Here is a 27,872-nt window from a genome sequence, read left to right as displayed (position 1 = left end):
TATAAGTGGCCACGTTTCTGGTAATCAAAATTGTGGAGAAATTTTATCTTAACTTTATTTCTTGGCTTGAAATTGGCAGAATTTGTATCTTTGCTATCCAGTGTGTTCTTTCTCCTGTCACCTGATTGGCCGAATCTCGACAAGCAATAATTATGGGAGGTGGGCTCCCTTTAAAAAAGGAACACTGGCTAGAGTCCCCACTGATTCTTGTCTTAAGGTCAGTCAAAGGTGGTGGATGCACCCTGGGGTGAAGAAGACAGAGACAGACACAGACACACAATGCTGGAGAAACTCAGCAGGTCACGCAGCATCTGTGGAGGGGAATAAATAGTTGACATTTCATCAAACTACCCATGGGCTCGCTCCCAAGACCAACAGCACAAAACATAGTAGTTTGAGCATTTCTTGTACTTTTTATTAAGTTCACAATTTATAGCAATTTTGTCTTTGCACTGTACTTTTTCCTCAAAACAACACATTTCATGTAATTTGAATCAGTGATAATAAATCTGATTCAGTCTGGGCTCCTTCAACATTTCCTTTAGTGCTGCCACTGGAACATGACATGCTCTCCTGTCTACAAACTGCAACAACATCTCTACGCGCTGAACTAACTTATATCCGCTGGAAAACCCTTCTAATCACAGAAGTCCTTTGTTGATGGGCTATTACATAAACCTAATCACAAGTATATTTAAAGCAACACACACAAAATGCTGAGAAACTCAGCAGGTCAGACAGCATCTGTGGATGGGAATAAACAGTCCATGGTTCTGTCTGGCATATTTATGTGCACTGTTGCCGTCTCATGGCAGGAATATTCCTGAGCACCAACAGATGAAAAGGCAGCATCTTTGTTGCTCCAGGTTCCAGCATCTGTAGTCTCGTCTCCATATTCATGTGCATTACTGCCTCCTTGAAGTGATACATTAAGTGCAGAGAAACACAGATAGGGTAGATAGTAGGAAATCCACAGATTTAGTGCATGGGGAGAAGATTGAAGAATATTTTTAAATGCAGAGAGTGACTGAATTTGCCAAGCACTGTCTAAGGGCAGAGGCAAATGCTCTCTTGTTTTAAGTATCTGGACAAACACTTGTATAGAGGGAGGTTGGGGTTTGGGGATGGAAAATTACAGATTAATAGAATTGCATTAAACTTTTGCTTGGTTATTATTGGATTGATACTTGTGGGAACATCTGCCAATGGACACTACCAATTATAACAGTAACTACACTTTATTGACTACAAAGTGATTTTACAATACTGAACCACCAGGTTCAGGAACAGTTATTACCCTCCAACCATGAGGCTTCTGAACCAGTGTGGATATCTTCACTCATCCCAAAACTGAACTGATTCCACAACCTATGAATTCACATTCAAGGACTCGACAACTCATGTTCTCAGTATTATTTATTAGGTAACTTTTGTATTTGCACAATGGTTGTTTGTCAAAACTTTGTGAACAGTTTCTCATAGAAAAACTATAGGTCTACTGTATATGCCTGGAAGAAAATGAATATGGTGATGTATACGTATTTTGATAATTAATTTACTTTGAAAGGGATTAAGTAAATGCAACACTTAGTTCTCCTGAGGACCTTGTGTAGGCTGGAGATGGCAAGCTAGATCTCCAAGTAAGGAATGATTGCCTTCTGAAGGTGCACGCAACACTAGTTGTAGGGGTGGGGGGTGCTGATGAAAGAAGAGAATGACTATTTGCTTACATCCTATGTACATTTCCATTTCATATCACATTACACTTCACTGGATTCAGTTTCTTGGCCCAAAATGTTTTCATTATTTCTGAATACAAAATAAATACAGAACAGCACAATGTACTAAACCCTCTGAAGAGACTCCAGCTGCATAGATGGGGGTCAAGATGTTGCTCCAAATGTTCCAGCCTTTTCTGCTACTTCCAAAGCCACTTTCAAATTCTGTTCAAAGAGATCACACCTGCAGATAAAAAGACATTTTAAACAAATAGCGGTCAGTAAAACACAAAGGGTTCTATTCTTAACTGCATGATTTCAAATCTAAGAGGAAAACTCGCTACATGAACAGCAGAATGTGAGCAAAAAGCACAGACTCAACTCAAACAATTAACCCTTTGTGCAAACACTCAGGGAATAGGCAACCCGCAAAAGGAAAATTCACAAATTCATGTCCTACAAAATGCACTAATGCAGCCTTGTCACAATCTGAGTTACTATATTGGCTCAAGAAAATTGCCCTCCCCCAGGGCAATTAGAATGGGCAATAAATGTTAGCGAACACTCAAATCCCAAAATTACACAAAAAAATCAATACAGATTATTTTTTTAAAAGTTTTAGCTTGTGAACTGTTTCTTCTAAATTCCAGTGAGTACAAGCCCAAAGCTGCCAAACGCTCCTCATGTTAACCCCTTTATTCCCAAAATCATCCATGTGTACCACCTCTGGACTCTCTCCAATGACAACACATTCTTTTTGAGATATAGGGCCCAAAACTGTTGACAATACTCTAAGTGCAGCTTGATTAGTGTCTTTAGAGTTTCAGCATTATCTCATTGATTTTATATTCTATTCCCCTTGAAATAAATGCCTTCTTTACCACAGACTCAACCAGTGAATTAACCTTCTTGTGTAGTCTTGCACAAGGACACCTCAGTCCCTCTGCACCTCTGATGTTTGAACCTTCTCCCCATTTAGATAATAGTCTGCACTATTGTTCCTTTTACCAAAATGCACTATCATACATTTCCCAACACTGTATTCCATCTGCCACTTTTTTGCCCATTCTTCCAATTTCTCCAAGTCCTGCTGCAATCACATTGCTTCCTCAGCACTACCTACCCCTCCACCTATCTTCATATCATCCGCAAACTTTCCCACAAAACCATCCATTCCCCTATCTAAATCACTGACAAACAATGTGAAAAGTAGTGGTCCCAAAACTGAACCCCGAGGAACACCACTAGTCACTGGCAGCCAACCAGAAAAGGCTCCCTTTATTCCCACTTGCTGCCTCCTACCTGTCAGCCATTCCTGTATCATGCCAGTATCTTTCCTGTAATGCTATATGATTTTACCTTGTTAAGTAGCCTCATGTGTGGCCCCTTATCAAATGCCTTCTGAAAATCCAAGTAAATGACATCCACTGCCTCTCCTTTGTCCACCCTGCTTGTTACTTCTTCAAAAGAATTCCAACAGATTTGTCAGGGTAGACAAACCATGCACACTTTGACATATTTTATCATTAGTCTCTAAGTACCTCGAAACCTCATCCTTAATAATGGACTCCAACACTTTCCCAACCTCTGAGGTGAGGCTAACTGGCCTATAATTACCTTTCTTTTGTCTTCCTCCCTTCTTAAAGAGTGGAGTGACATTTGCAATTTTCTTTTTTTTAATTTTATCTTTTTATTTGGATAAGGTATTTGCAAGTATTACACACTTATTACATATAAAACCTTCTCCATTTTTTATATACAGGTTTCCCCCGCCATCCGAAGGTAGAGCGTTCCTATGAAACGGTTCATAAGTCGGAATGTCGTAAAGTGAAGAAGCAATTACCATTTATTTATATGGGAAAAATTTGTGAGCATTCGCAGACCCAAAAATAACCTACCAAATCATGCCAAATAACACATAAAACCTAAAATAACAGTAACATATAGTAAAAGCAGGACTGATATGATAAATACACAGCCTATATAAAGCAGAAATACTTTTCCACAATCATTGCCGCATTGTTCTCCGTAGCGAAAATCTCACGCAAGCGCTCTCGGCAGAAACACGGCGCAAGCCCTCTCCAGTAACCTTTAAACTATGAAGCTGCCAAATCATACCAAATAACACGTAAAAATACACAGCCGATATAAAGTAGAAATAATGTATGTACAGTGTAGTATCACTTACGGGAATCGGGAAGACAGCGCCGAGCACACTGATGATGGTGTTAGGCCGAGTCGGTGGAGGTTGGGGTGGTGCAGTGGCCCCCACCCTCCGGGCAGCGAGCCGATACCGATCCGTGAAGAACGCAGTGGTCCAGCGGTAGCTGGAACACACTCAGCACATCTTTAAGAAAAAAGCCGAAATAAACAAGCTAATTAATTAGGTGCCGCCCGGCCCATAAATGTCAGCCCAGATCAGAGGCGACGCAATCAGCAATCACCTCTGATCTGGGCTGACATTTATGTGCTGGGCGGCACCTAATTAATTAGCTTGTTTATTTCGGCTTTTTTTCTTAAAGATGTGCTGGGTGCTCCCGGCTACCGCTGCATTCTTCGCGGATCGGTATCTGTCAGCGGCCCGGGGGTTGGGGTGGTGGGACACTGGGGTGTTGTCTGTTTCCATCAGGGCAGGCAGCTCATCTTCTCCTATAACTGCCTGCCTCGATATCGAAGGTCGAGGTTCATCATCTGCTTTGGCTGATGTGGAAGGCTTGCTTGACTGCTTAGCCTCGCGCATTTTTAGATCATACAGTTCTTTGTAAGGACTCAAACCATCCTGCAAATATGCCCTAAACTGACATACCCTTTCAAAATTAAAGTCGTACTTTATCATTGCAGCAAAAATCTCACGCAGTTGCTTCACATTCAGTTCCTGGACAACTTCACTTTTGGTCCGTTCGCTATTGCGTTCGGTTTTGATTGTTATCCTTTCCTCTTCCAATTGCATCAGCTCTTCATCTATCAGTTCTTGGTCATGGGATGCCAAAACCTCTTCAACATCATCTTCGTCAACTTCCACAAGCCAAACTCACTTTGTCCTTACTTCGTTCACCACGATCGAAACGCTTAATTATGTCCAGTTTTATGCTAAGTATAACACCCTTACATAGTCATAGTCATATGAGCTCTTTCAGGCTTTTCCAATACCTTAGAACTCATCTTGCTAACGGATGCTCACAGGCACATGTTTAAGCAATGCCGGCGAGAATGCAGTTCCAAATCCCGGGGGGGGGGGGGGAGTGGCTGCTTGGGGCGTGCGCTGCTTTTTTTTGCGTGCTGCCTTTTCTCATAACAGTGAAAACACCTTCTGTTAGTGAAAACAGGGAACTAATGTAGGTCTTTCTTAACAGTGAGGTTTCATAAAGCGAACGTTCGAAAAGCGGGGGACACCTGTATGTATAAATCTATATATATTTATACATTCGTAAGTACACACTGAGATGATATTAACAGAAAAATAATAAAAGAAGAAAAAAATAATAATAAAACAAAAAAGGGGGCATAACAAAGTAGGTAACATAGTGGGAATAAAAACATATAATTACGCATTTAAATAGATATTTATGTGCAATTGTAATTCCACACTATTAAACTAAATAATAACAATAATAGTTGTTAAAAAAATAGTAATAATCGTGGTTGAAATAATAATTTCTATGCATCTCTTCTGGTCCATTTCTTTCTAGTCCAAAATATTGTGTGTGACCCTTGTAACTTCCATCATAGGTGTTTGTATCCGAACACGTTCATGTTTGCTCCTACCCACAGACATACTTATCCAATCCATGTACTTATTTACTTCATTTTATCATTTTTTTCTCCAAATCTTTTTCTTTACTTGTGTTAATTCCACGTTTTCCAGAAACAGAACAGTGAACATTCGAACCAAGGGAGCTTACATTAACACTATTACTATGTTGATGAGGAAAGCAGTATGAATCATTAGGAGAGTCTTCTAAAGTCTGCTCACTCTGGGGTTATAAATTCAATCCATTTATTCCAAATTTGATAAAATTTTTCTTTTTGAATTCTCAGACAGTAAGTCATCTTTTCCATTTTAAATATTTTCAAAATAATTTCATGCCAATCTTCTAATGTAGGTGATGTTGGATTTAGCCACTTTCTGGTGATTGATTTCTTACTTGCGGCTAAAAGGGTCGGTAGCAACTTTATATCTTTCTTCTGTTTCAAAAACAACACATGTCCCAAATAGAGAGTCTCCAAGTTCAGAGGTATCTGAGTCTTAAATACCTTAACTAATGTTCTGTGAATACCTTTCCAATATAAACTTAATTTAGGGCAATCCCAAAAAATATGGAAATGATTTGCCTCCTTGGAGCCACACCTTCTCCAACACGTCAGGTTTGTGTCTTTATATTTTTCCTGATATGTGGTCTTGAAGTACCTTATAATATTTTTCCAACAACGTTCTCTCCAAACCAAAGAGTTAGTTGAAGACCACTGAAAGCTGCATATTTTCCCCCAAGCCTCCTCTGAAAGTACCAACTCCGTTTCTTTCTCCCACTTCTCTTTAACATACAATGTGTTTTCATTTTTGGCATGAGAGAGGGCATTATATAAATCAAGAAACTGATTTACTTGGTATTGAGCTGCAAGCTGATTTCAGAATCTTGAAAAATTCTAATTCTGCTGTTGAAAAGTCTGTATGTCTACAATTCTGGTTAAACTAGTGTGGTTAAACTGTCATATTTGTCGTGCAGGGATTGAAAACTTTGTAATGCATTTTTATGTGTGAATGGGAGGTAGGTTTAAGACCTTTCTTTATCCATAGTTCAAATCTTTTATCTCCTCTGCAAGGAAGGAATTCAGCATCATAAACACACCATCTGAAAAGTTTTAACATGTTGTAGATTCCACATGAATTAGCCACGTTCTGCCATACTTGTAGTGTGAGATTTATCCAGCTGACTTTAAAACTTTTCCAATTGGGCCATCAATCCTTTGTCCGCAATTGAGGCCTGTAGAGGAAAACTGTCAATCAATCCAAATTCTATTTCCTTCCATCTAGCCTTGTATTCCCCATTACACCAATATAACAGAGGGGTTATCTGTGAAGCATCAAAATAGTTTCTCAAGCAAGGAAGTGCCATACCTCCTCCTTCCTTTCCTAACTGTAAGGTGTTAAATCGATTTTTAGGTTTCTTTCCTTGCCAGATAAAGCGGGAAATCCATTTGTCCCATTCCCTGAATTGATTATCATCCACCTCCACAGATAAAGACCGGAAAAAATAAACGAGGGAGAATATTCATTTTTATGGTATTTATCCTTGAATTTAGACTTAAAAAGGGGATAAAATTCCATCTACGTATATCTGCTTTTATCGCTGAAATTAATGGCCCATAATTTACCTGTGACAACGTTGAAAGATCACTGGCTGGTGGCGCAATGACATCGGTGCCAAACCTGGGAGCAGAGGTTCCCGGGTTTGAAACCAGTTGGGTCCACTCCCAAGTACACTTTCCATCTGTGCCGGGTTGAGTGTCGAGATCGCAACTCGACCTCGTAATATAAAAGGGAAAAAATACTGAGAAAATCTGTGTGAGGAGTGGCGCACCACACAGTCTCTCTCTCTCTCACTCTGCGCCTTGTAAAAAAAAGCCATGAGGAAGACATCATCACGGACGCATGCACACGCACAGACTCGCACGCACGCAGGCGCACGCCCCAAAAAAAAATCTTTTGGCAGGGTTATTCCTAAATATTTTAATGATTTAGCTTCCCACTTAAGATCATAAGTATCCTGCAGTTTTTTGGATGCTGTATAATTTAGGGACATAACCTGTGTTTTCTTTACATTTATTTTATAACCTGATATTTTCCCAAACTCATCCAACAGTGTAAACAATCCTATGAATGATTTTTCTGGATCGCTCAAATAGACTAAGACGTCATCTGCTAATAACACCACCTTCTGTTCAATCCCTGCCACCTTGATACCTTTTACAATTTCGCTGTCTTATTAGTTGGGCAAGAGGTACAAAGAGGAGAGGGGAAATTGGGCATCCCTGTCTAGTTCCTCTCTCTAAATTAAAAGAGTCAGAGAGCTCCCCGTTTATCTTAATTCGAGCTGTAAGGCTGTCATATAAAGTCTGGATTACTTTAATAAACTTTTCTTGAAAGCTGAATCTTCCTAACACTTTATATAGGAATACACATCTAACTGAATCAAAAGCTTTCTCGGCATCTAATCCCACTACCATTGTCTCTGTCCCGTTCTTAGTAACCTGTTCTAGTAAATGTAAATTTCTCCTTATGTTGTCCTGAGTTTGTCTTTGCTGAATAAACCCAGTCTGGTCTAAATGGATTAGGCCAGGTAAAAGCTTTTCCAATCTGCGTGCTAATATAGATGTAAATAGTCTGTAATCTAAATTAAGAACACTAACTGGCCGATAATTACCACATTCTAGTTTATCTTTACCCTCTTTAGGAATAACTGAAATAATCGCTTCTCTCCAGGAAGATGGAGTTTCTCCTCTCTACAAGATCCAATTAAAGGTGTTAAGTTGTAATGGGGCTAACTGTGACTTCAGCGATTTGTACCACTCTGAGGTAAACCCATCAGAACCTGGAGACTTTCCGGGCTTTAATCTAGAGATGGCCACGTTCAGTTCTTTGGCAGTTACTGGTTCTAATGGGCATTCATTTTGTACATCTGTGAGCTTGGATAGTTTTAATCTTTAGAATTCCTAAAGAATTCAGGAAAGTGTCCATATGGGACTCATTGGAGGCCCGGGGTTGAGAGTACAGCTCTCGATAATGTTATAATATGTTTCAAAACTCTCTTGAATTTTCCCTATTGTACTCTCAACAAGCTTTGTTTTTGGATTCTTTATTTAATGAATTGTATTGTCTGCTTATTGTTTATGTAATTTATATGCTAATAATCTAGCTGATTTACCGCATACTTCATAATTCTTTTGTCTCAGGTAAAGAAAATTTCTTTCAGTTTCCAATGCGTAAATATCATCTATTTCACTTCGCAATTTCTTAATTTCCTGTTTTAAATTAGAATTAATTTTGTTGCTATCTACAACTTGAAGTTGTTTTAATTTTCCTTGAAGGTCTGCTAATTTTTGTGCTTTGAATTTTTTCATGCGAGTAGTAATGGAAATAATTTTTCCTCTCAGTACAGCTTTCAATGTATCCCATAAGATCACTGGTGATGTTTCTTCCATGTCATTAAGGTCTAGGTATTCTTTGATTTCTCCCCTTAATCTCTCCATTACTTTCAGGTGATTGAGTATATGTGTATTTAACCTCCAAAGCGTTTTCCTCATCTTCCTTTCCAGAATTAGAGACGGAGACTGGGCTATGGTCCGACAGATCAATTGTTGCAATGTTACACTCCTTTTATCCTGAATCTATCTATGTTAAATATATTAAAGAAAAAGTCTATCCTTGAATAAACTGAGGGGAAGAGTAATGTGTATAGTCCTTACTAGTGGGGTGTAATTCCCTCCACACATCTATTATTGCCAACCCCTCCATCAATGGTTTCACTTTCCTAGTCAGAGGTTTGTTCTGAATAACTGTTCCTAAAGAATCTAATGCAGGGTTTAACCTTATATTAAAATCCCCTCCCCAGATTACTACCCCTTGAGAGCTGGCCATTAGATCAAAAATGTGTCTATAGAATGACCATTCACTACCTGGTAGAGCATAAGCAATCAGCAATGTTATTTCAGTACCTTCTATTCTTCCTATAATCTTTACAAATCATCCATCCTTGTCTTTAGTCTCTGAAATATGTTCATAGTTAAGAGCACTTGATATCAAAGTAGCTACTCCTCTTTTGTGGCTCAGTTTATATGATGAATAAAATACATACTTAAAGCCCATTCTTTTTAATTTTGCATGTTCGGATTGGCTCATGTGTGTTTCCTGAAGGAAAGCTATTTGTGCCCTCTCTTTTTTCAATCTGGACATAATCTTATTTCTCTTAATTGGATTCAAAACCCCATTAACATTATAGGAAATTATTTTTACAGGTTCAATTTGCATTTTTCTCTAGTTAAAAATAGAAAACACTCTCCTTTTCTAAACAAACAGTAAGCAATCCCTTCTCAACAGTAAACCAGAACACAACACCAAACCCTAGGCATTTTTGAATGTAGAACATTTGAAAAATTTCCCCGACTTCCAACAGTGAGGCCTGAGCCGGCTGACCTGCCTCAGTTCAGAGGGATAACCTCTATCTTCACCCTGTGATAAGGGGGCCCTCAGCAGTGTGAACAATCATGGAGAATTCTCTATTTGTGTCTCGACCATATTGCTTTCATTCAAGTTATTCTATCTAGTTTATTTTCAGTTTCCAGCTTTAATTTTACCTTTAAGTCCAATTTACTCTTTTTCAGTCATTTCTCTTAATTAATCTGTACTCTCTGTACGTTCATGTCTGAATACTTGTAGCTTGACATTCTGGTTCGAGTGGAGCGTCCTCGCCCCACTAACTGCCACGACTCCTGCCGAATCTTCTCCAGTAGCGACTCCGGTTGGGTGATAACTTTAATGGGTAGTCCCCGGTCCGCCAGGTCCGACGTTGCCTCCTCCACCGTAGGGTAGGTTTTCGTCCCTTTGTCGTAAAAGACTCTTAGCCGAGCTGGATACAAGGTCTGGAATCTGATGTTGTTTTCCTTCAGGACCCTCCGTGCTTCTGCGTATTGCTTGTGTCTGGCAAGGATCCCTGGTGCGTAATCGTGGTCAAAGCTGATTTTACAGTTACTCCACGTAAAGCTTTTCTTTTGCCACAGGCCAGTTTAAGCACTTCTTCCTTCATTCTGTAGCTGAGAAATCTGACTAGAATCGATCTGGGCTGGGCACCTGCCGGAGGCTGTGGTGCTAACGCCCGGTGGGCCCTTTCTATCTGTAGGTATTTTGCATTTGGTGTGTCAAGGTTCTCTCTAAGCAGCTTCTCCACGAAGGGAATCATCAATCCGGGTTTACCTTCAGCTCCTTCGGGAACGCCGTAGATACTCACATTTTCCCTTCCTGAGCGGCCTTCTTGGTCTATTAGCTTCCACTGGAGCTGCTCTTGTAGCTTCAGCATTTCTGCTATCACTTCCTCTGCGTTTTGTAGCCTCTCCTCAGTCCCTACAATCCTCACTTTAGCTTCATCTAACCTCAAATTAGTTTTTACTATTTCTCCTTTAATATCTTCCAGCTGTTTGTTGGTATCTTGTCGGAAATCACGAATCTCTCTGAGAATCAAAGTCAGGTTCACCAACTCTTCATCATTATCTCCATCCTGGCTAGCCATGGGGAAGCTAGCCCCCTCATGTTGCTGCGAATCGTTGTATCTATCAGCATTCTGAGCAGGCTTTTCATTCTTATACTTAGACATCATCCTTGCCCCTTTTGTTAATATAGTTATACAATACTAAATATTTGTCTAATTTCGACTTTGGGGCAGTTTACCTTCTTTTTTGTTGAGAGACATTTCCCTATGCTGCCATTCCCTTGATGACCTGGAAGTCCTCCCAACATTTGCAATTTTCCAGTCCTCAGAGACCATGCCAGAATCAAGTGATTCTTGAAAGATCATGGCCAATGCATCTGTTATCTCTTCAGCAACCTCTCTCAGGACTCTGGGATGTAGTCCATCTGGTCCTTTTTAATAGCAATGGCACTCACTCCTGCTCCTGCTCTCTGACACTCATGGACCTTTGGCACACTGCTAGTTGTCTTCCACAGTGAAGACTGATGCAAAGTACCCATTAAGTTCATCTGCTATTTCTTTGTCCCTGATTACTATCTCACCAGCATCATTTTCCAGTGGCCCAATATCAACTCTCACTTCCCTTTTATTCTTTGTATAACTGAAAAAACTTTTAGTATCCTGCCTTGTATTATTGACTTGTTTACCCTCATTTTTCATATTTTCCCTTCTTATAGCTTTTTTAGTTGCCTTTTGTCAGATTTTAAAAAGCCTCCCAATCATCCAATTTCCCACTCACTTTTGCTAGCTTACATGCCCTTTCCTTGGCTTTTATGCAGTTCTTAACTTCCCTTGATCAGCCACGGTTGCCTAGCCCTGCCATTTGAGAATATCTTCTCCTGTGGGACATATCTATCCTGCACCTTGTGAGCTGTTCCCAGAAACTTCAGCCACCTCTGTTCTTCCGTTATCTCTGCCAGTATCCTCCTCCAATCCACCTGGGCAAGCTCAGAATGCCTCTGTAATTCCCTGTATTCCATTGCCATACTGATACATGTCACTTATGCTTCTCCCTCTCAAATTGCAGTATGAATTCAACCATATTATGATCACTATCCCCTAAGGGTTCCTTTATGTTAAGCTTCCAAATAAGATCTGGGTTATTACACAACACGCCTTCTAGCAAACTCTAGCCAAGATTTCACGTGAATTTTTTTCAACAGTGGCTTTCTCGTTGCCACTCTCCTGTAAAGCTATGATTGGTGAAGCACTTGGGCAACAGTTGTTGTATGCACAGTCCCTCTCATCTCAGCCACTGAAGCTTGTAACTCTTCCAGAGTTGTCTAGGTGGCCTCCCCCACCATTCCCCTTCTTGCATGGTCACACAGTTTTGAGGACAGCCTGCTCTAGGCAGATTTACGGCTGTGCCATATTCTTTCCATTTCTTGATGACTGACTTAACTGTACTCTGAGGGATATTCAGTGACTTGGAAATTTTTTTGTATCCATCTCCTAACTTGTGCTTTCCAATAACCTTTTCGCGGAGATGCTTTTGTCTTCATAGTGTAGTTTTTGCCAGGATACGGACTCACCAGGAGTTGGACCTTCCAGATACAGGTGTATTTCCTTTCTTTCTTTTTCAATCTTTTTATTAATTTCAAAATACAGAAACAGAACATAGCCATAATACAAATAGAAGGAGATGTAATGTTACACTTAAAAAAATTAATTGCAAAACCAAGTAGTGGAAATTAACAAAGCTCCCAAACATGTAGAACTAACCACGGATAATACAAAATAAAAAAAACTGGAAAAAAAATATGAAAAAGAAAAAAAAACAAAACAAAAAAAACCCATCCCCAAAGAAAAACAAAATTAATCAACTAACCTAAAAGACTTGGGCAAAACTAACAACTTAAAAATGGAAAAGAAGAAAACCTTAGTGTCGACGACTCCAATCCCCTCCAACAACAGTACAGGGAGATAAAACAAGTTTGGAAATGATCAAATTACATCAAATGAAAATGCTGAATGAATGGCCTCCAAGTTTTTTCAAACTTAATAGAAGGGTCATACACTGCACTTGTAATTTTCTCCAAATTCAAACACACCATAGTTTGTGAAAACCAATGAAATACAGTAGGAGGGTTGATCTCTTTCCAATTCAACAAAATGGACCTTCTAGCTATTAAAGTAAGAAATGCAATCATCCTTCGTGATGAAGAGGTTAAATTATTTAAGTCTATCATTGGTAGTCCAAAGATAGCAGTAATTGGATGAGGTTGTAAGTCTATATTTAGGACCGTTGAAATAATATCGAAAATATCTTTCCAATATTTCTCCAACAAGGGACATGACCAGAACATGTGGGTTAAAGAAGCTATCTCGGAATGACATCTGTCACATATTGGATTAATATAAGAATAATAACGAGATAGTTTATCTTTGGACATATGAGCTCTGTGCACTACTTTAAACTGTATCAACCTATGTTTAGCACATACAGAGGATGAATTCACCAACTGAAGAATTTTTTTCCCATTTTTCAGTCGGTATATTAATCTCAAGTTCTCTTTCCCAGTCAGCTTTGATTTTATTAGAAGCATCAGGACATAGATTCATAATTATATTATATATAATTGCTACTACACTTTTCTGAGAGAGATTTAAATCTAAGATTTTTTCCAAAGTGTCCATTGGATATGGATGTGGAAAATTAGGAGAGACAGTAATTAATAAGTTTCTAATCTAAAAAAGTGAGATCTGGGTAAGTTATATTTATTAGAGAGTTGATCAAAAGACATAAAACAGTTATCCAAGAATAAATCGCGAAAAGATATTATACCTTTGGTTTTCCAATCAAAGTAAGCTTGATCCATCGTAGAAGGTTGAAAAAGAAAATTTGATATAATAGGACTTGCTAGAATAAATTGATTAAACCCAAAAAATCTTCGGAATTGAAACCATATACGTAAAGTATGCTAACTATTGGGTTGTTCATTTGTTTATATGATTTAAAAGAAGTAAAAGGAAGTAAAGTTCCTAAAACCGAACCCAAGGAGAACCCTTGTAATGAATTAGATTCAAGATTTACTCAATGAGGGTTTAAAGATGCGTCCAAATCTTGTAACCAAAATTTTAAATATCGAATATTAATTGCCCAATAATAGAATCTAAAATTCGGGAGGGCGAGCCCCCACTCCTTTTTAGATTTCTGTAGATACCTTTTACCTAACCTAGGATTTTTATTCTGCCAAATATAAGAGGAAATTTTTGAATCTACGTTATCAAAAAAAGATTTTGGGATAAAAATTGGAACCGATTGGAATAAATACAAAAATTTAGGCAAAATGATCATCTTAATAGCATTAATCCGACCAATCAAAGACAAAAAGATTGGGGACCATTTGGTAAATAAAAGTTTAATCTGATCAATTAAATCTTTATACTTTTTTGTAATTGTTATCCCTAAATATATAAATGAATCAGTAACCAATTTAAATGGTAAACGTCCATAAATAGGTACATGCTTATTTAAAGGGAATAATTCACTCTTACTAAGATTCAATTTGTAACCAGAGAAGTTACTAAATTGAGTTAACAGATCTAGGATAGCAGGAATTGACTTCTCCGGGTTAGAGATGTATAACAACAAATCATCTGCATATAATGATAATTTATGTATTTCATTCCCACGGGTAATACCAACAATATTTGGCGAGTCACGAATAGCAATTGCTAAAGGTTCAAGAGCAATATTAAATAGTAAAGGACTAAGAGGGCAACCTTGCCTAGTACCACGAAAAAGAGGAAAAAAAAGGAGATCTATAATTATTTGTACAAACCGAGGCTACCGGGGAGTAATATAACAATTTAATCCAAGATATAAATGTCAAATTAAAATTAAATTTCTCAAGAACATTAAATAAATAAGGCCATTCAACTATGTCAAAGGCTTTCTCGGCATCTAATGAGATAATACATTCCGGGGTAGTAAATGAGGGGGTATAAACAATATTCATTAACCTCCTAATATTAAAGGATGAATAGTGATTTTTAATAAATTCGGTTTGATCCATGGAAATAATTTGAGGTAACACCTTCTCCAGTCTAGTTGCTAGAATTTTTGAAAAAATTTTAGAGTCTACATTCAGAAGAGATATCGGTCTGTATGATGCACAATCAGTAGGATCTTTATTCTTTTTAAGAATTAAGGAAATAGAGGCTTCATAAAACGATTGTGGTAATTTACCTAAGCTGATTGCTTCCTTGAATATTCTAGACAACTTAGAAGAAAGAATGGAGGAAAAAAATTTTAAAAATTCCACTGTAAACCCATCCGGACAGGGTGCTTTACCGGAATTCAATGATGAGATTGCAGTTATTATTTCTTCCTCTGAAATGGAAGTTTCTAATGACAGGCAATCTTCGGGTGATAGTTTCGGAAAACTCAATTTACTTAAAAAAATCATGCATGAAATTAGAATCATGAGGAAAATCAGAGTGATATAAAGAGGTAAATACAGGTGTATTTCTACTACAATCAATTGAAACGTCTTGGCTGCACACAGGTCTCCAAAAACAGACTTCTATTTAACTAATTATGCGATTTATAAAACCAGTAATGATTTGGTGTGTCATATTAAGGGGGGGGGGTGAATACTTATGCCATCAATTATTTTGTGTCATTTATTTGTAATACATTTAGATCACTTGATAGAGATCGGTTTTCACTTTGACAGGAAAGAGTCTTTGTTGATCAGTGTCAAAAAAACAAATTAAATCCACTGTGATACAATGTTGTAAAACAATAAAACATGAAAATTTCCAAGGGTGGTGAATATTTTTTATAGGCACTGTACCTTGTTGAAAGGAGGCTTCAGTGCAGTGAACCACATAGTCACAAAAAAAAAGAAACCACTTAGACATCATTATGTGTGGGGACTTACTTTTGCTGTCACAATTTGAACCATATATGTCAACTCCTGCTAAAAACCATTATGCTTCAGGATCACATTGATATCGAAGCTGGTGAACAGCGCACAAGTACTGTAAACACAAAATACTCTCTCTGCAGATGCTGGGGTCAAAGCAACACTCACAAGCTGGAGGAACTCAGCAGGTCGGGCAGCATCCGTGAAAACGATCAGTCGACGTTTCCGGCCGGAACCCTTCGTCAGGACTGCAGGGGGAAGGGGCAGAGGCCCTATAAAGAAGGTGGGGGGAGGGTGGGAAGGAGAAGGCTGGTAGGTTCCAGGTGAAAAACCAGTAAGGGGAAAGATAAAGGGGTGGGGGAGGGGAAGCAGGGAGGGGACAGGCAGGAAAGGTGGAGAAGGAATAGGGGAAAACACAATGGGTAGTAGAAGGAGGTGGAACCATGAGGGAGGTGATAGGCAGCTGGGGGAGGGACAGAGTGACATAGGGATAGGTGAAGGGAGGGGGAGGGAATTACCGGAAGTTGGAGAATTCTATGTTCATACCAAGGGGCTGGAGACTACCTAGACGGTATATGAGGTGTTGCTCCTCCAACCTGAGTTTAGCCTCATCCATGGTTTTTCACCTGGAACCTACCAGCCTTCTCCTTCCCACCCTCCCCCCACCTTCTTTATAGGGCCTCTGCCCCTTCCCCCTACAGTCCTGACGAAGGGTTCCGGCCTGAAACGTTGACTGATCGTTTCCACGGATGCTGCCTGACCTGCTGAGTTCCTCCAGCGTGTTGCACAAGTACTGTGTAAGCTTGGTTTAAAGACAAATAAGAAAATTAAAGTAGAATCATTTTTCTCATGTTAACATACGGTAGACATGTCTTTACACTATGGTGGTGCCTGAAAGTACATTGTGCTTAAGAGGGGCATTGGCAAGTATGAGGGTGCTTTCGGGGGGCCGTTGGCAGGTATTAAAATGCTTTAGGGGGGTGTTGGGCTAAAAAAGGTTTGGAAACACTGCGGTACTACAGTACTACACTACAGTAACAGGCCATTCTGGCCAAATGCACCAAGGAAGAGCAGTGAACCTAATGATCCTGGTCTAGATCAATATTGGTCTCAGAGGTGGCTTCACTAAAGTTAATAATTTATAAATAGTTCAGTTCAGGCAGTTGACAAAATTGAATAAGGTTCAGATTTGAATGTACGGCAACACTTCACCATCCAGAGTTTTTCCTGATACAAAGCCCACAATTCCTGTTCAGAGACCTACCTGATTGGCATCTCAAGAGAGTAGAATGGGTTTTTAAGAGCATAGTCTGAATAAATTTCATAAATCTTCCGTAGGAGGGAATCAATTCCAGCTTGTCGAGGGTCAGCCAACACAATGAACTTAATTCCTTTAATAGAGAAGAAAATTGGAATAACAGACATCTCATAGGTAGAATATCTCACAGGAAGAACTTCAGTGATAGCAAACAGGATGCTGGAGGAACTCAACAGGTCAAGCAGCATCTGTAGAAAGAAAAAGGTAGTTGAAATTTCAGGCTGAGATCTGAAAGTGCCCAGATTGAAGGGTCTTGACCTGAAATTTGAACTGCCCCTTCCCCTCCGTAACAAATGCAGCTTGAGCTGCTGAGTTCCTGCAGCAGTTTGTGCATTCCACCATCTGCAGTCTCTTGTGCCTCCAACTTCTGAATCTGCTAAAGCACTATGAGATTATTTTTATTTTGAAAATCAATACTGACAGGATTCACAATGGAAAGTAGAAGCACTGATTGACGTGAAGCAAGAAACCTTCTGTCCATTGTGTCTGCCCTGTAATAGTGCTTTCTGATTAACCTTATTACGCTGTTTTGTCCCTCCAAAGGTCTTTCACACACTAGTGTCCAACAAATTTATTGATCAGTTTTGTCTTCCTTTCAGGAAAAACTACTTCAGATCACAACAATGCATTGTATTAAAATTTTAAGTTTTCTAATGTCTCATCTGACTCTCTTTGCCTATCATCTTCGTATATCAAAATTAAAATCTTCTCTATCCAGTTGCCTTTTGAAACACTCACCTGTGGCTGCTTCCACCTTCACATCATTGCTACTCTTTGTGCAAGGATTTTCTTTACAGCACCACACACCAATCCCCACCACACCCAATGTCTTCTGCTAAAGGAAACAAAGATTCTTTCTTTCACCCCTGTCATGACCAGTACATCTCCATCAAATGCCCTCCCTATCTTCTTTACTGTAAAGAGAAAGGCCAACTTCTCTAGTTTAACCTTGTGGCCAAACCACACTTTAGTCCCGAAGTTTTTCCTCAATGTTTTACCTTCTCAAAACTTCCAGATTCCTTCAGTCTGAGTCATCTGGTAACCAATAAAAACTACCAGTGAGAAACTGTTTCCCACTTATTATTATTGAAAGCAGATTTGGACCCCATATCAAAGAAAGAATGTGCTGGCATTGGGTCCGGAGGAGGTTTTCAAGAATGATCCCAGGAATTAAAGGGTTAATGTATGAGGAGCATTTGATGGCTCTGGGCCTGTTCTTGCTGGAATTTAGAAAAATGGGGGGGGGGGAAGAGAATCTAATTGAAACCCAACAAATACTGAAAGGCCTGCATTGAGTAGATGTAGAGAGGATATTTCGAATAGTACGAGAGTCTAAGACCAGAGGGCAAAGCTTCAAAATACAAGGATGTCCCTTTAGAAGAGATGAGTAGGAATGTCTTTAGCCAGAGAGTGGTGAATCTGTTAGATCCATTGCCACAGAGGGCTGTGGAGGCCAAGTCATTGGGTATATTTAAAGTAGACATTGATAGGTTCTTGATTAGTTAGCATGTGAAAGGTTAAAAAAGGCAGAAGAATGGCGTTGAGAGAAAATAAATCAGCCATAGTGGAGCAGACTCAATGGGCCAAATGGCCTAATTCTGCTCCTATCTCTGTTTGGTTTGCAAACGGTTGTAACCTAGGGAGGACCTGCAAGTGATTTTAAACTCCTTGATCATTTCAAGTAGGGATAACAAATGGATACCCTGACCCAATAAAACAGGCTTTCTGTTACAGAGAGAGGGCATATGGATAAAATACTGGAAGCTTCACGATGAGGAAATATTACACGCTGTATTCACCTGTTAGGGTTTGAAAACAGTGCAGTTTGAAAGTGTCCGTTTCTAACACTTCAATCCCAGAACTTCCAGGCTCTGGTGACAACTGGGAACCAATTGCAAATAACCTGAGAACAAATAAAAGTATCAGCAATAACATCTTCAAATAGCAACACTCCCCCCAAAAAATAATTTCAACCAGCACTGATATTATTAACGTCAAAAACATTTCGTAAGGAATGTGCACACTTGTTCTATCTTGCAGTGACTGGTGATGTGTTTCTCTCCTTCGGTGCATATAAATTCTCACCCTATCTGTACACAGGCAGATATTATTAGGTTTGCTGTATGACCTTTATAGATGAAGGATTGAAAATATGTCAGTAACTCATTTATTTTTGAAGTAACTTATGTCAACTACCAACACAGTCTGAGATTGTGCTGGGAGCTGCCCATAAGTATTGCCACGTTTCCAGAGCCAACATAGCATGCCCGCAACTCACTAACCCAAAACTGTACGTTTTGGGAATGCAGGAAGAAACCAGAGCACCTGGAAGAAAGCACACGATCACAGGGAGAATGTACAAACTCCTTACAGACAGTGGCAGGAATTGAACCCTGATCAGTGATTCTGTAAAGTGTTGTGCTAAACTCTACACTACCGTGCTGTCTCCTCTATGCTACTGTACCTTAAAAATGTTGCCTGTGTTTTCCCCATGTGCTAATGCTATTTTTAGTATTTTCTGCCTTTATTCTATGTGTGTATTTCCCTTTTATTTACAGCATTAAACAAGTGCAGTTGTATATTTCCATCACCCACCGTACAGTCTGCAGAGGCTGATGCCTGCACAGCTGGAATGCAAGAGTCCGGGAGAGTTACTTGAATGATCCCAGGAATTAAAGGGTTAATATACGAGATGCATTTGATGGCTCTGGGCCCGTACTCACTGGAGCTGAGACAAACAAGGGTGATCTCATTACAACCATGCCAAATATAAGAGTGGATGTGGAGAGAATGTTTCCTCTGGTGGGGAAGTTTAGAACCAGAGGGCACAGCCTCAGAATAGAGGAACATCCCTTTAGAACAAAGATGAGATGTAATTTTATTATCTAGAGGGTGGTGAATCTGTGGAATTCATTGCTATGGATGGCTATGGAGGCCAAGTCATTGAGAATATTTAAAGCAGAGGTTGATAGATTCTTGGTTAGTCAGGACATCAAAGGTTACAGGGAGAAGACAGGAGAATGGGGTTGAGAGGGATAATAAATCAGCCATGAATGAATGGTGGAGCAGATTTGATGGGACAAATGGTCTAATTTGGCTTTTATGTCTTATGGTCATATGAACATAGACTTATCAAGCACACTACTGCCATCTCCTGTTGACCAGTTACCCAGACATGTTAGGGACCATCTTTCCATTTCCTCTTTTTCTAGCAGGAGGCAGTACAGCCTCTGCTCTGTGCCTCTGTGTTCAACATGGTTTAGGGCAGGGCAGATTTCAAATTCATGCTTTTAAACCATAAGACGTAGGAGTAGATTTAGATCACTTGGCCAATTGAGTCTGCTCTGCCATTCACTCACAGCTGATTTATTATCCCTCTCAAACCAATTCTCCTGTCTTCTTCCAACAACCTTTGATGTCCTGAGTAATCACAAACCTAACATACACACAAACGCGAGGAATATATACATCTGCTTTAAATATACCCAATGATTTGGCCTCCACAGCCATCTGTGGCAATGAATTCCACAGATTCACCATCCTCTGGCTAAAGAAATTTCTTATCTGTTCTGCAGGGATATCCTATTCTGAGATCCAAAATGTGGAAACATCCTTTCCATGTCCTTTCAATATTTGCTAGGTTTCAATGATATCGCCCCCCCCCCATTCTGCTAAATTCCAGAGTGTACAGGCCCAGAGCCATCAAATGCTCCTCATACATTCACTCTTAATTCCCAGAATCATTCTCATGAACCTCCTCTGAAAACAACACAAGCAGCAGCAACAACAACAACAACAACAACAAGACAACAACAGCAAAACACGCTCCTTTCCCATCTCTCCCACTCCAAGACAGTCTCCTTCCAGGCCTCCATTCCTTGTCCCCAGATTCTCAGACTTGCATACATTGGGCCTCCAACTTCTGACTTCATCTCAGGACAGGTTAAGCTGTATCTGACTACCTTTATCCATTACACACGTTACACTGCGCAAAGGGTACAATGTCTAAAACCCTCTAAAAGCACGCACTTTAACTGGAGGATAAAACTCAAAATGACTAATTTATAATTGGCAATGTTATTACCAGTGGGCATTCCTCTCTACTTTTATCAATTTAATAAAGACACCTCACCAATTGAAAGGTATTAATGGGCTGCAAGTACTTCATCAATGCCAATACTGGAACTATTTGAAGTTACTGGCAGTCTGAGTAAGTGCCAAAGCTCAACAAGTCCAGGCATAGAAAAAAATTAGTAATGGATCTATTGCATTGGGAAGCAATGGATCCATTACTAATTCAGGATTCTTTTCTGCCATTAAACTTACGAGTGAAACATGGAGGCCAACATTAATTTCTCATTGGATGTCAAACGAGGCCGTCCAAACCGAATTGCCAAAGGATAATTAAAAGAGGTGTTTAAATACTCCAGCACATCCCTGTTGTCAGCCATGTATCTTCCATTTACATCCATCCCATTGACTGAAAGAACAGCATATCCGACTGAGGGAAAAAAAGATAAACATAAATCAGATTTATTATCACTTTGTGGCAACAGTACAATGCAAGACATAAAAATTACTATTAAAAAATTCAAGATTGTTTGATGTCATTTCCAGTACACAAATGTAAACAAAAACAAAATAATTGTTTCTCCGGCTCCGATGCAGCACACAAAAAGAGCACAATAAGATAGAGAACACAATAATAATAAAAAAGCAATAAACATAAATACATGAGATAGCTTACATACAGAGATTGTATGTTCATAAAGTGACGCTAGGCACTATACATAAGGTGACTCTGACAAGAAATGATAAAATAGTGGTGACTGGGGTCCTGGAGGAGCGAGTTAATGGGTGATCAGCCTTGCTGCTTGGGGAAAGTAACTGTTTCTGTGTTTGGTGGTCCTGGCACGGATGTTACATAACCTTCTCCCTAATGGGAGTGGGACAAACAGTCCATAAGCAGGATCACAAGATCACAAGACAAAGGAGCAGAAGCAGGCCATTTGGCCCATCGAGTCTGCTCCACCACTCCACCATGAGCTAAACTATTCTCCCATCTAGTTCCAATTTCCGTTTTTTTCCCCATATCCTTTGATACCCTGACTAATCAGATACCTATCAATCTCCTCCTTAAACACACTCAATGATCGGGCCTCCACAGCCATATGTGGCAACGAATTCCATAAATCCACAACCCTCTGGCTAAAAAATTTCTCCTCATCTCTGTTTTAAATGTGTACCCTCTAATTCTAAGACTATGGTCTCTTGTCCTGGACTCACCCACCAAGGGAAACAACCTTTCCACATCTACTCTGTCCAACCCTTTCAACATTCGAAACGTTTCTATGAGATCCCCTCTCATTCTTCTACTCTAATGAATACAGTCCAAGAGCCGACAGACGCTCCTCATATGTTAGCCCCTGCATTCCAGGAATCATCCTTGTAAATCTTCTCTGAACTCTCTCCAACATTAGTATATCCTTTCTAAGATAGGGGGCCCAAAACTGCTCACAGTATTCCAAATGAGGTCTCACTAATGCCCCATAGAGCCTCATCAACACCTCCTTACTCTTATACACTATTCCACTTGAAATGAATGCCAACATAGCATTCGCTTTCCTTACCGCCAATCCAACTTGGTGGTTAACCTTTAGGGTATCCTGCACGAGGACCCCCAAGTCCCTTTGCACTTCCGATTTTTGAATTTTCTCCCCATCTAAATAATAATCTGCCCGATTATTTCTTCTTCCGAAATGTACAACCGTACATTTGTCAACGTTGTATCTCATCTGCCATTTCTTTGCCCACTCTCCTAAACTGACTAAGTCTCTCTGCAACGTTTCCGTTTCTTCAACATTTCCTGCTCCTCCACCTATCTTGGTGTCATCCGCAAACTTGGCCACAAAACCATTTAATCCATAATCCAAATCATCGATATACATCGTAAAAAGAAGTGGTCCCAACACTGACCCCTGCGGAACACCACTAGTAACTGGCAACCAATCAGAATAGGATCCCTTTATTCCCACCCTTTGCTTTCTGCCTATCAGCCAGGATGGGTGGGATCCTTCATGATGTTACTGGCCCTTTTCTGGCTGTAAAAGAGGAATAATATTATAAGTTTATGGACCATTCAGAAATCTGATGGTAGAGGGAAAGAAGCCATTTCTGAATTATTGAGTGGGAGTTTTCAGGCTCCTATACCTGCTCCCTGATGGTAGTAATGAGAAGAGGACATATCACGAATAAAGAGGAACCTTAATGATGGATGCTGCCTTCTTAAGGTGCTGTCTCTTGATGGTGGGGAGGGTTGTGTCTGTGATGGAACTGGCTGAGTCTACAGTCCTCTGCAGCCACTTTCAATCAATGCATTGGAGACGCCATAACAGGCTGCGATGCAACTATTTAGAATGCTCTCCACCGTACACATATATAAGTCTGCAAGAGTTGTTTTAATTATTGAGGACATTGGTTACAAGAAGGGACACAGAGGTAAAAGATCAGCCATAATCTTACTGAATGGCAATCCAGCTGCTAGGATTAGATAATCAGATTTATTATCACTGACATAAGTTGTGAAATTTGTTGTTTTGTGGCAGCAATACAGTGTAAGCCATACAATTACTATAAATTGTAAGGACATGGGCACAGCATTGTGGGCCGAGGGGCCTGTATTGTGCTGTAGGTTTTCCATGTTTCTAAATTACAAAATAAACAAACAGCACAGGAAAGTAACAAAGTAGTGTTCATGGACTGTTCAGAAATCTGACACCCATTCTGTATTCCTAAGTTTATATTGCCTGTCTTCTCCCCAAAGTGCTTTCTCTTCAGCAATTCCACCACTCTATCTCTTCAGAATACTTTGTGTCCATAACTATTAAGTGTGCTTTCATTATTTTCAAGGGCATCTTCATTGCTGCCATCACATCCCCTCATAGTTACTTGCTGGGGCAGTTCCCCAGCCTTATTGGCTGTACAGGTACTTTGGTGCATTTGCAGCTTTACTAAACATGTTGTCAGGTTCCTCATTAGAACCATCTTTCATCTGACACAGCTCTACTATTTCTTCAATACCTGACCAACGCTCATTCCTTTTTACACCTTATTCCTCTGCTGCAAGAAAATAGTGCAGTAACATCTAATGCACTGTCCAATAATCAACAGTAATATTATGTTTGCAGTTCAAGTTTAATTGTTACTGAACCATACACGTACAGCATTCCTCCAGGGTCAAGATACAAAACACAGTACATATAGACCCACACAGTTACAAAAATATTAGCACAAATCTCCGAGTGTCATGGCCTTAAGATTAATGGTGTACAGGATGTTATCCTGGGGCCACATTTCTGCAAGAACAAGTAGGCAACAGTTCTACATCTCAGGGTAATCCAACTTGTCTTCCAGGGAGCAAACAGTGGAAAACAGCCCCGATGGGAGAGGTGGCTGGAAGGGTTGTACGTGCAATCAACTGATCAGGATTTTTTTTACATTACAACAGTGAACATACTTCCAAAGTGCTTTCATTGGTTGAAAAATCACTTTGAAATGTCTTCAAAAAACATGATAGGCATTGGTTCCCACCTCTCCTTACCCACCCTATGAAGCTAAGCCAGATCTGCTGGTACAAAGCTGGTGACACTCCAGGGGGTGGGGATGACACCACATTTACATCTCCTGATGAAGGCACACCATTTCCTCTGTTTTCTTAGGGAATACAGCATGTCATCAAAAACTCATAACAAACTTCTACAGTGAGTGGTTGCATCACAGCCTTGCATGGGAACTCCAATGCACAGGAATAGAAGAGACTATAGAGAGTGGCGGACTCAGGTAGAACTCCCTCCAGCATTATGGACATCTAAAAGGGGTGATGTCTCAAACAGGCAATATCCTTCATCAAGGATCCACACCATCTGGGCCATACACATTTTGCAATGTTGCTATCAGGCAGGAGGTAATAGGAGCCCGAGATTCACACCTCAAAGATCAACAACTTATTCTCCACTACCATTGTTCTCAAACCAACCTGAAAAACTAACACTAGCAGCATACAAAATGCTGGAGGAACTCAGCAGACCAGGCAGCATCTCCAGTCCTGATGAAGGGTCTCAGCCCAAAACATCGACTGTTTTTACTCTTCCATAGATGCTGCCTGGCCTGCTGAGTTCCTCCAGTATTTTGTGTGTGTTGCTTGGATTTCCAGCATCTGCAGATTTTCTCTTGTTTTTGATTAAACTCTAACACTACCTCAGACTACATCTCGCCCAGCTCACACGAATGTCATGCTATTTCTACATATTATAAATTAGATGCAATGTTAATTGACATTTATGCAATTTATGTTAATGTACAGTACTAATGTTACAGAAAGCTATCTTTCAGGGAATTCATACCCACTATAATAAACTTGATTAAAAGTAATTTCTAGAATTACAGTGCATATTTTCACATTGAGAAAATTACCAATATCATTTACTAGAAGTTTGAAAATCTGGCCAACACTGTGGAAACCGCGGCCGGGACACAGTTTAGGCCCCAACTGACCGGAGCGTTTTCCGGCATCTGAAGCCGCCGCCCAGACTCCGTCCCTCGGCCCAGTCTCACCTTTAATGCCATCCCTCTGACCAAAAGACACCACCACCCGCTCGTCATACACCTTTAGCACCATGTCCAGCGGGTAGCTAAAGGTCTTCTCCACATCAGTGCGAGGCGAATAATTGTCATACTGATATATCAAGCCCCCCGCTTTATTCACCACATAAACACTGAACACCACCATAGCTAAAGGGTGACGGAACGCCGGGTAATGTAGTCCTACTGACCTACTCTCGCGGCTGCGCAGTAATTTGTCTAAAAAAACTCTGAGAGAGGGGGGAATCGCATAGTACACTGGGAAATATCACAAACTGTAGCCACCCCTACCGCGGGTGCGCACTAATAAATGGTGGCATTGCACAGGTCGCTGGGAAATATAGTCTAACGCCTTCATCTGCGGCTGCGTACTAGCGCCCTAGGTCCCGGCAATACTCATCGTATGGGATACTGGTAAATGTAGTCTTAATTCACAGCTGGGTGTTAGAAATTGTAACCTCTTGGTGGATACTGCACCCATTTGTCCTTTGGACATCTCCCAGAGGATCAGAAATAGCCACTAACTCTTTCTTAGTGGTGACCAAGTATTGTTCACTCATAGCAGAGAGAACAAGCAGAGACACAAGAGATTTTGCAGATGCTGGGAATCTTGAGCAACACACATAAAGTGCTGGAGGAACTGAGGAAGTCAAACAGCATCTATGGAGGGGAATAAACGGTCAACGTTTCAGGCCGAGACCTTTCATCAGGACTCCATCAATATTCACCTTCAGAATACAATTACAATCTTTTAATCCTGAAACATGTGTCCTAGTAATGGAGAAGAGCTACTGTAAGTTAAGGTCTTATGAATGCAGGGAGATAAACCAATGGACATAACATAACAGTAATTAGTCTGTCCAGGTATCATATCCGATGTGGACGTTGGTGACCATGGTTTTCCATATAGATCTATCCTTTGTTTTTTTGGATGACTTCCATTTCCTCGGGGTGTAGCCACCTGGCTATGCTTTTGATGTACATAAGCCGAGGCCTTCCTCTAGGTTTGCTCCCATCAACCTTTCCAGAGAGTATGAGTTTTTCTAGCTCATCTTTCTGCATGATGTGTCTTAGTAATTAGTAATATAGGAAATAGGAACAGAAGAAGTGCATTTGGCCTTTCCTGTCTGCTCCATCGTTCAGCAAAATTTTGGCTTACTATCAATGGCATGAACATCGATTTCTCGAACTTCCGGTATTCCTCCTCCCCCCATTTCACCATTCCCCATCCCCACCTCTCACCTCACCTGCCCGTTGCCTCCCTCTGGTGCTCCTCCCCCTTCCCTTTCTTCCATGGCCTTCTGTCCTCTCCTGTCAGATCCCCCCTTTTCCAGCCCTTTATCCAATCAACTTCCCAGCTCTTTACTTCAACCTTCCTCCTCCCAGTTTCACCCATCACACTGTAGTTCTTCCTCTCCTCCCGCACCTACTAACTGACTCCTCATTTCCCCCCCAAGGACCTGATGAAGGGTTTCGGCCTGAAACGTTTCATTTTATGCACCATCCCATATCCCTAGGTCTCCTTAGAATCCAGAAATCTATTTATCCATGCTTGAGACTTGAAAAGATTCTTCGCTATCAGCATGAAGAAGTTTTTCACCATCTCAGTCGTAAATAACTTACCCTTATTCTGAAAAATCGAGTCTTCTCAATTCCTCAGCCAGGAGAAAAATTCTTCCTCCATCAGTCTTTAGAATCCTAAAAGTGTTTTGTTAAGTTTTAATGAAATCTCTCATTCATCTAAATGCTGGACAATATAGACCTCTACTATTCTTTTTTCTTACACGAAAACCCAGCACCTCTTGAACCAAACATGAGAAAATCTGCAGATGCTGGAATTTCAAGCAACACACATCAAAGTTGCTGGTGAATGCAGCAGGCCAGGCAGCATCTCTAGGAAGAGGTACAGTCGACGTTTCAGGCTGAGACCTTTTGTCCTGCAACTTTTACCTCTTGAACCAGGCTGGTGAATTTTCATTGTCAGAATCAGGTTTATCATCAGTGACATATGTGCGCAATATGTCGGGAAACCTGTTGATTTCTGGCAGTAGTATATAGTGCAAGACAACAAAAATTACCATGT

At 40.2% G+C, this 27,872-nt stretch overlaps 1 protein-coding gene across 1 annotated transcript; it reads right to left on the bottom strand.

Annotated features, from left to right (window-relative positions):
* Positions 1–399: 399 nt before the first annotated feature.
* On the bottom strand, positions 400–25,979 carry trappc4 (trafficking protein particle complex subunit 4). Its single transcript, XM_063038800.1, has 5 exons — positions 25,763–25,979; positions 21,476–21,650; positions 18,949–19,052; positions 17,096–17,222; positions 400–1,962 (listed from the first exon to the last, which is right to left on the bottom strand). The coding sequence occupies exons 1-5, from the start codon at positions 25,935–25,937 to the stop codon at positions 1,884–1,886; spliced, it is 660 nt and encodes a 219-aa protein (XP_062894870.1). The 5' UTR covers positions 25,938–25,979; the 3' UTR covers positions 400–1,883.
* Positions 25,980–27,872: the final 1,893 nt, after the last annotated feature.

This window comes from Mobula hypostoma, chromosome X2 (assembly GCF_963921235.1).
Source record: "Mobula hypostoma chromosome X2, sMobHyp1.1, whole genome shotgun sequence".
Lineage (NCBI taxonomy): Eukaryota > Metazoa > Chordata > Chondrichthyes > Myliobatiformes > Myliobatidae > Mobula > Mobula hypostoma.
Note: the sequence above shows the minus strand (reverse complement) of the source record. Positions and strands in the feature narration are given on the sequence as shown.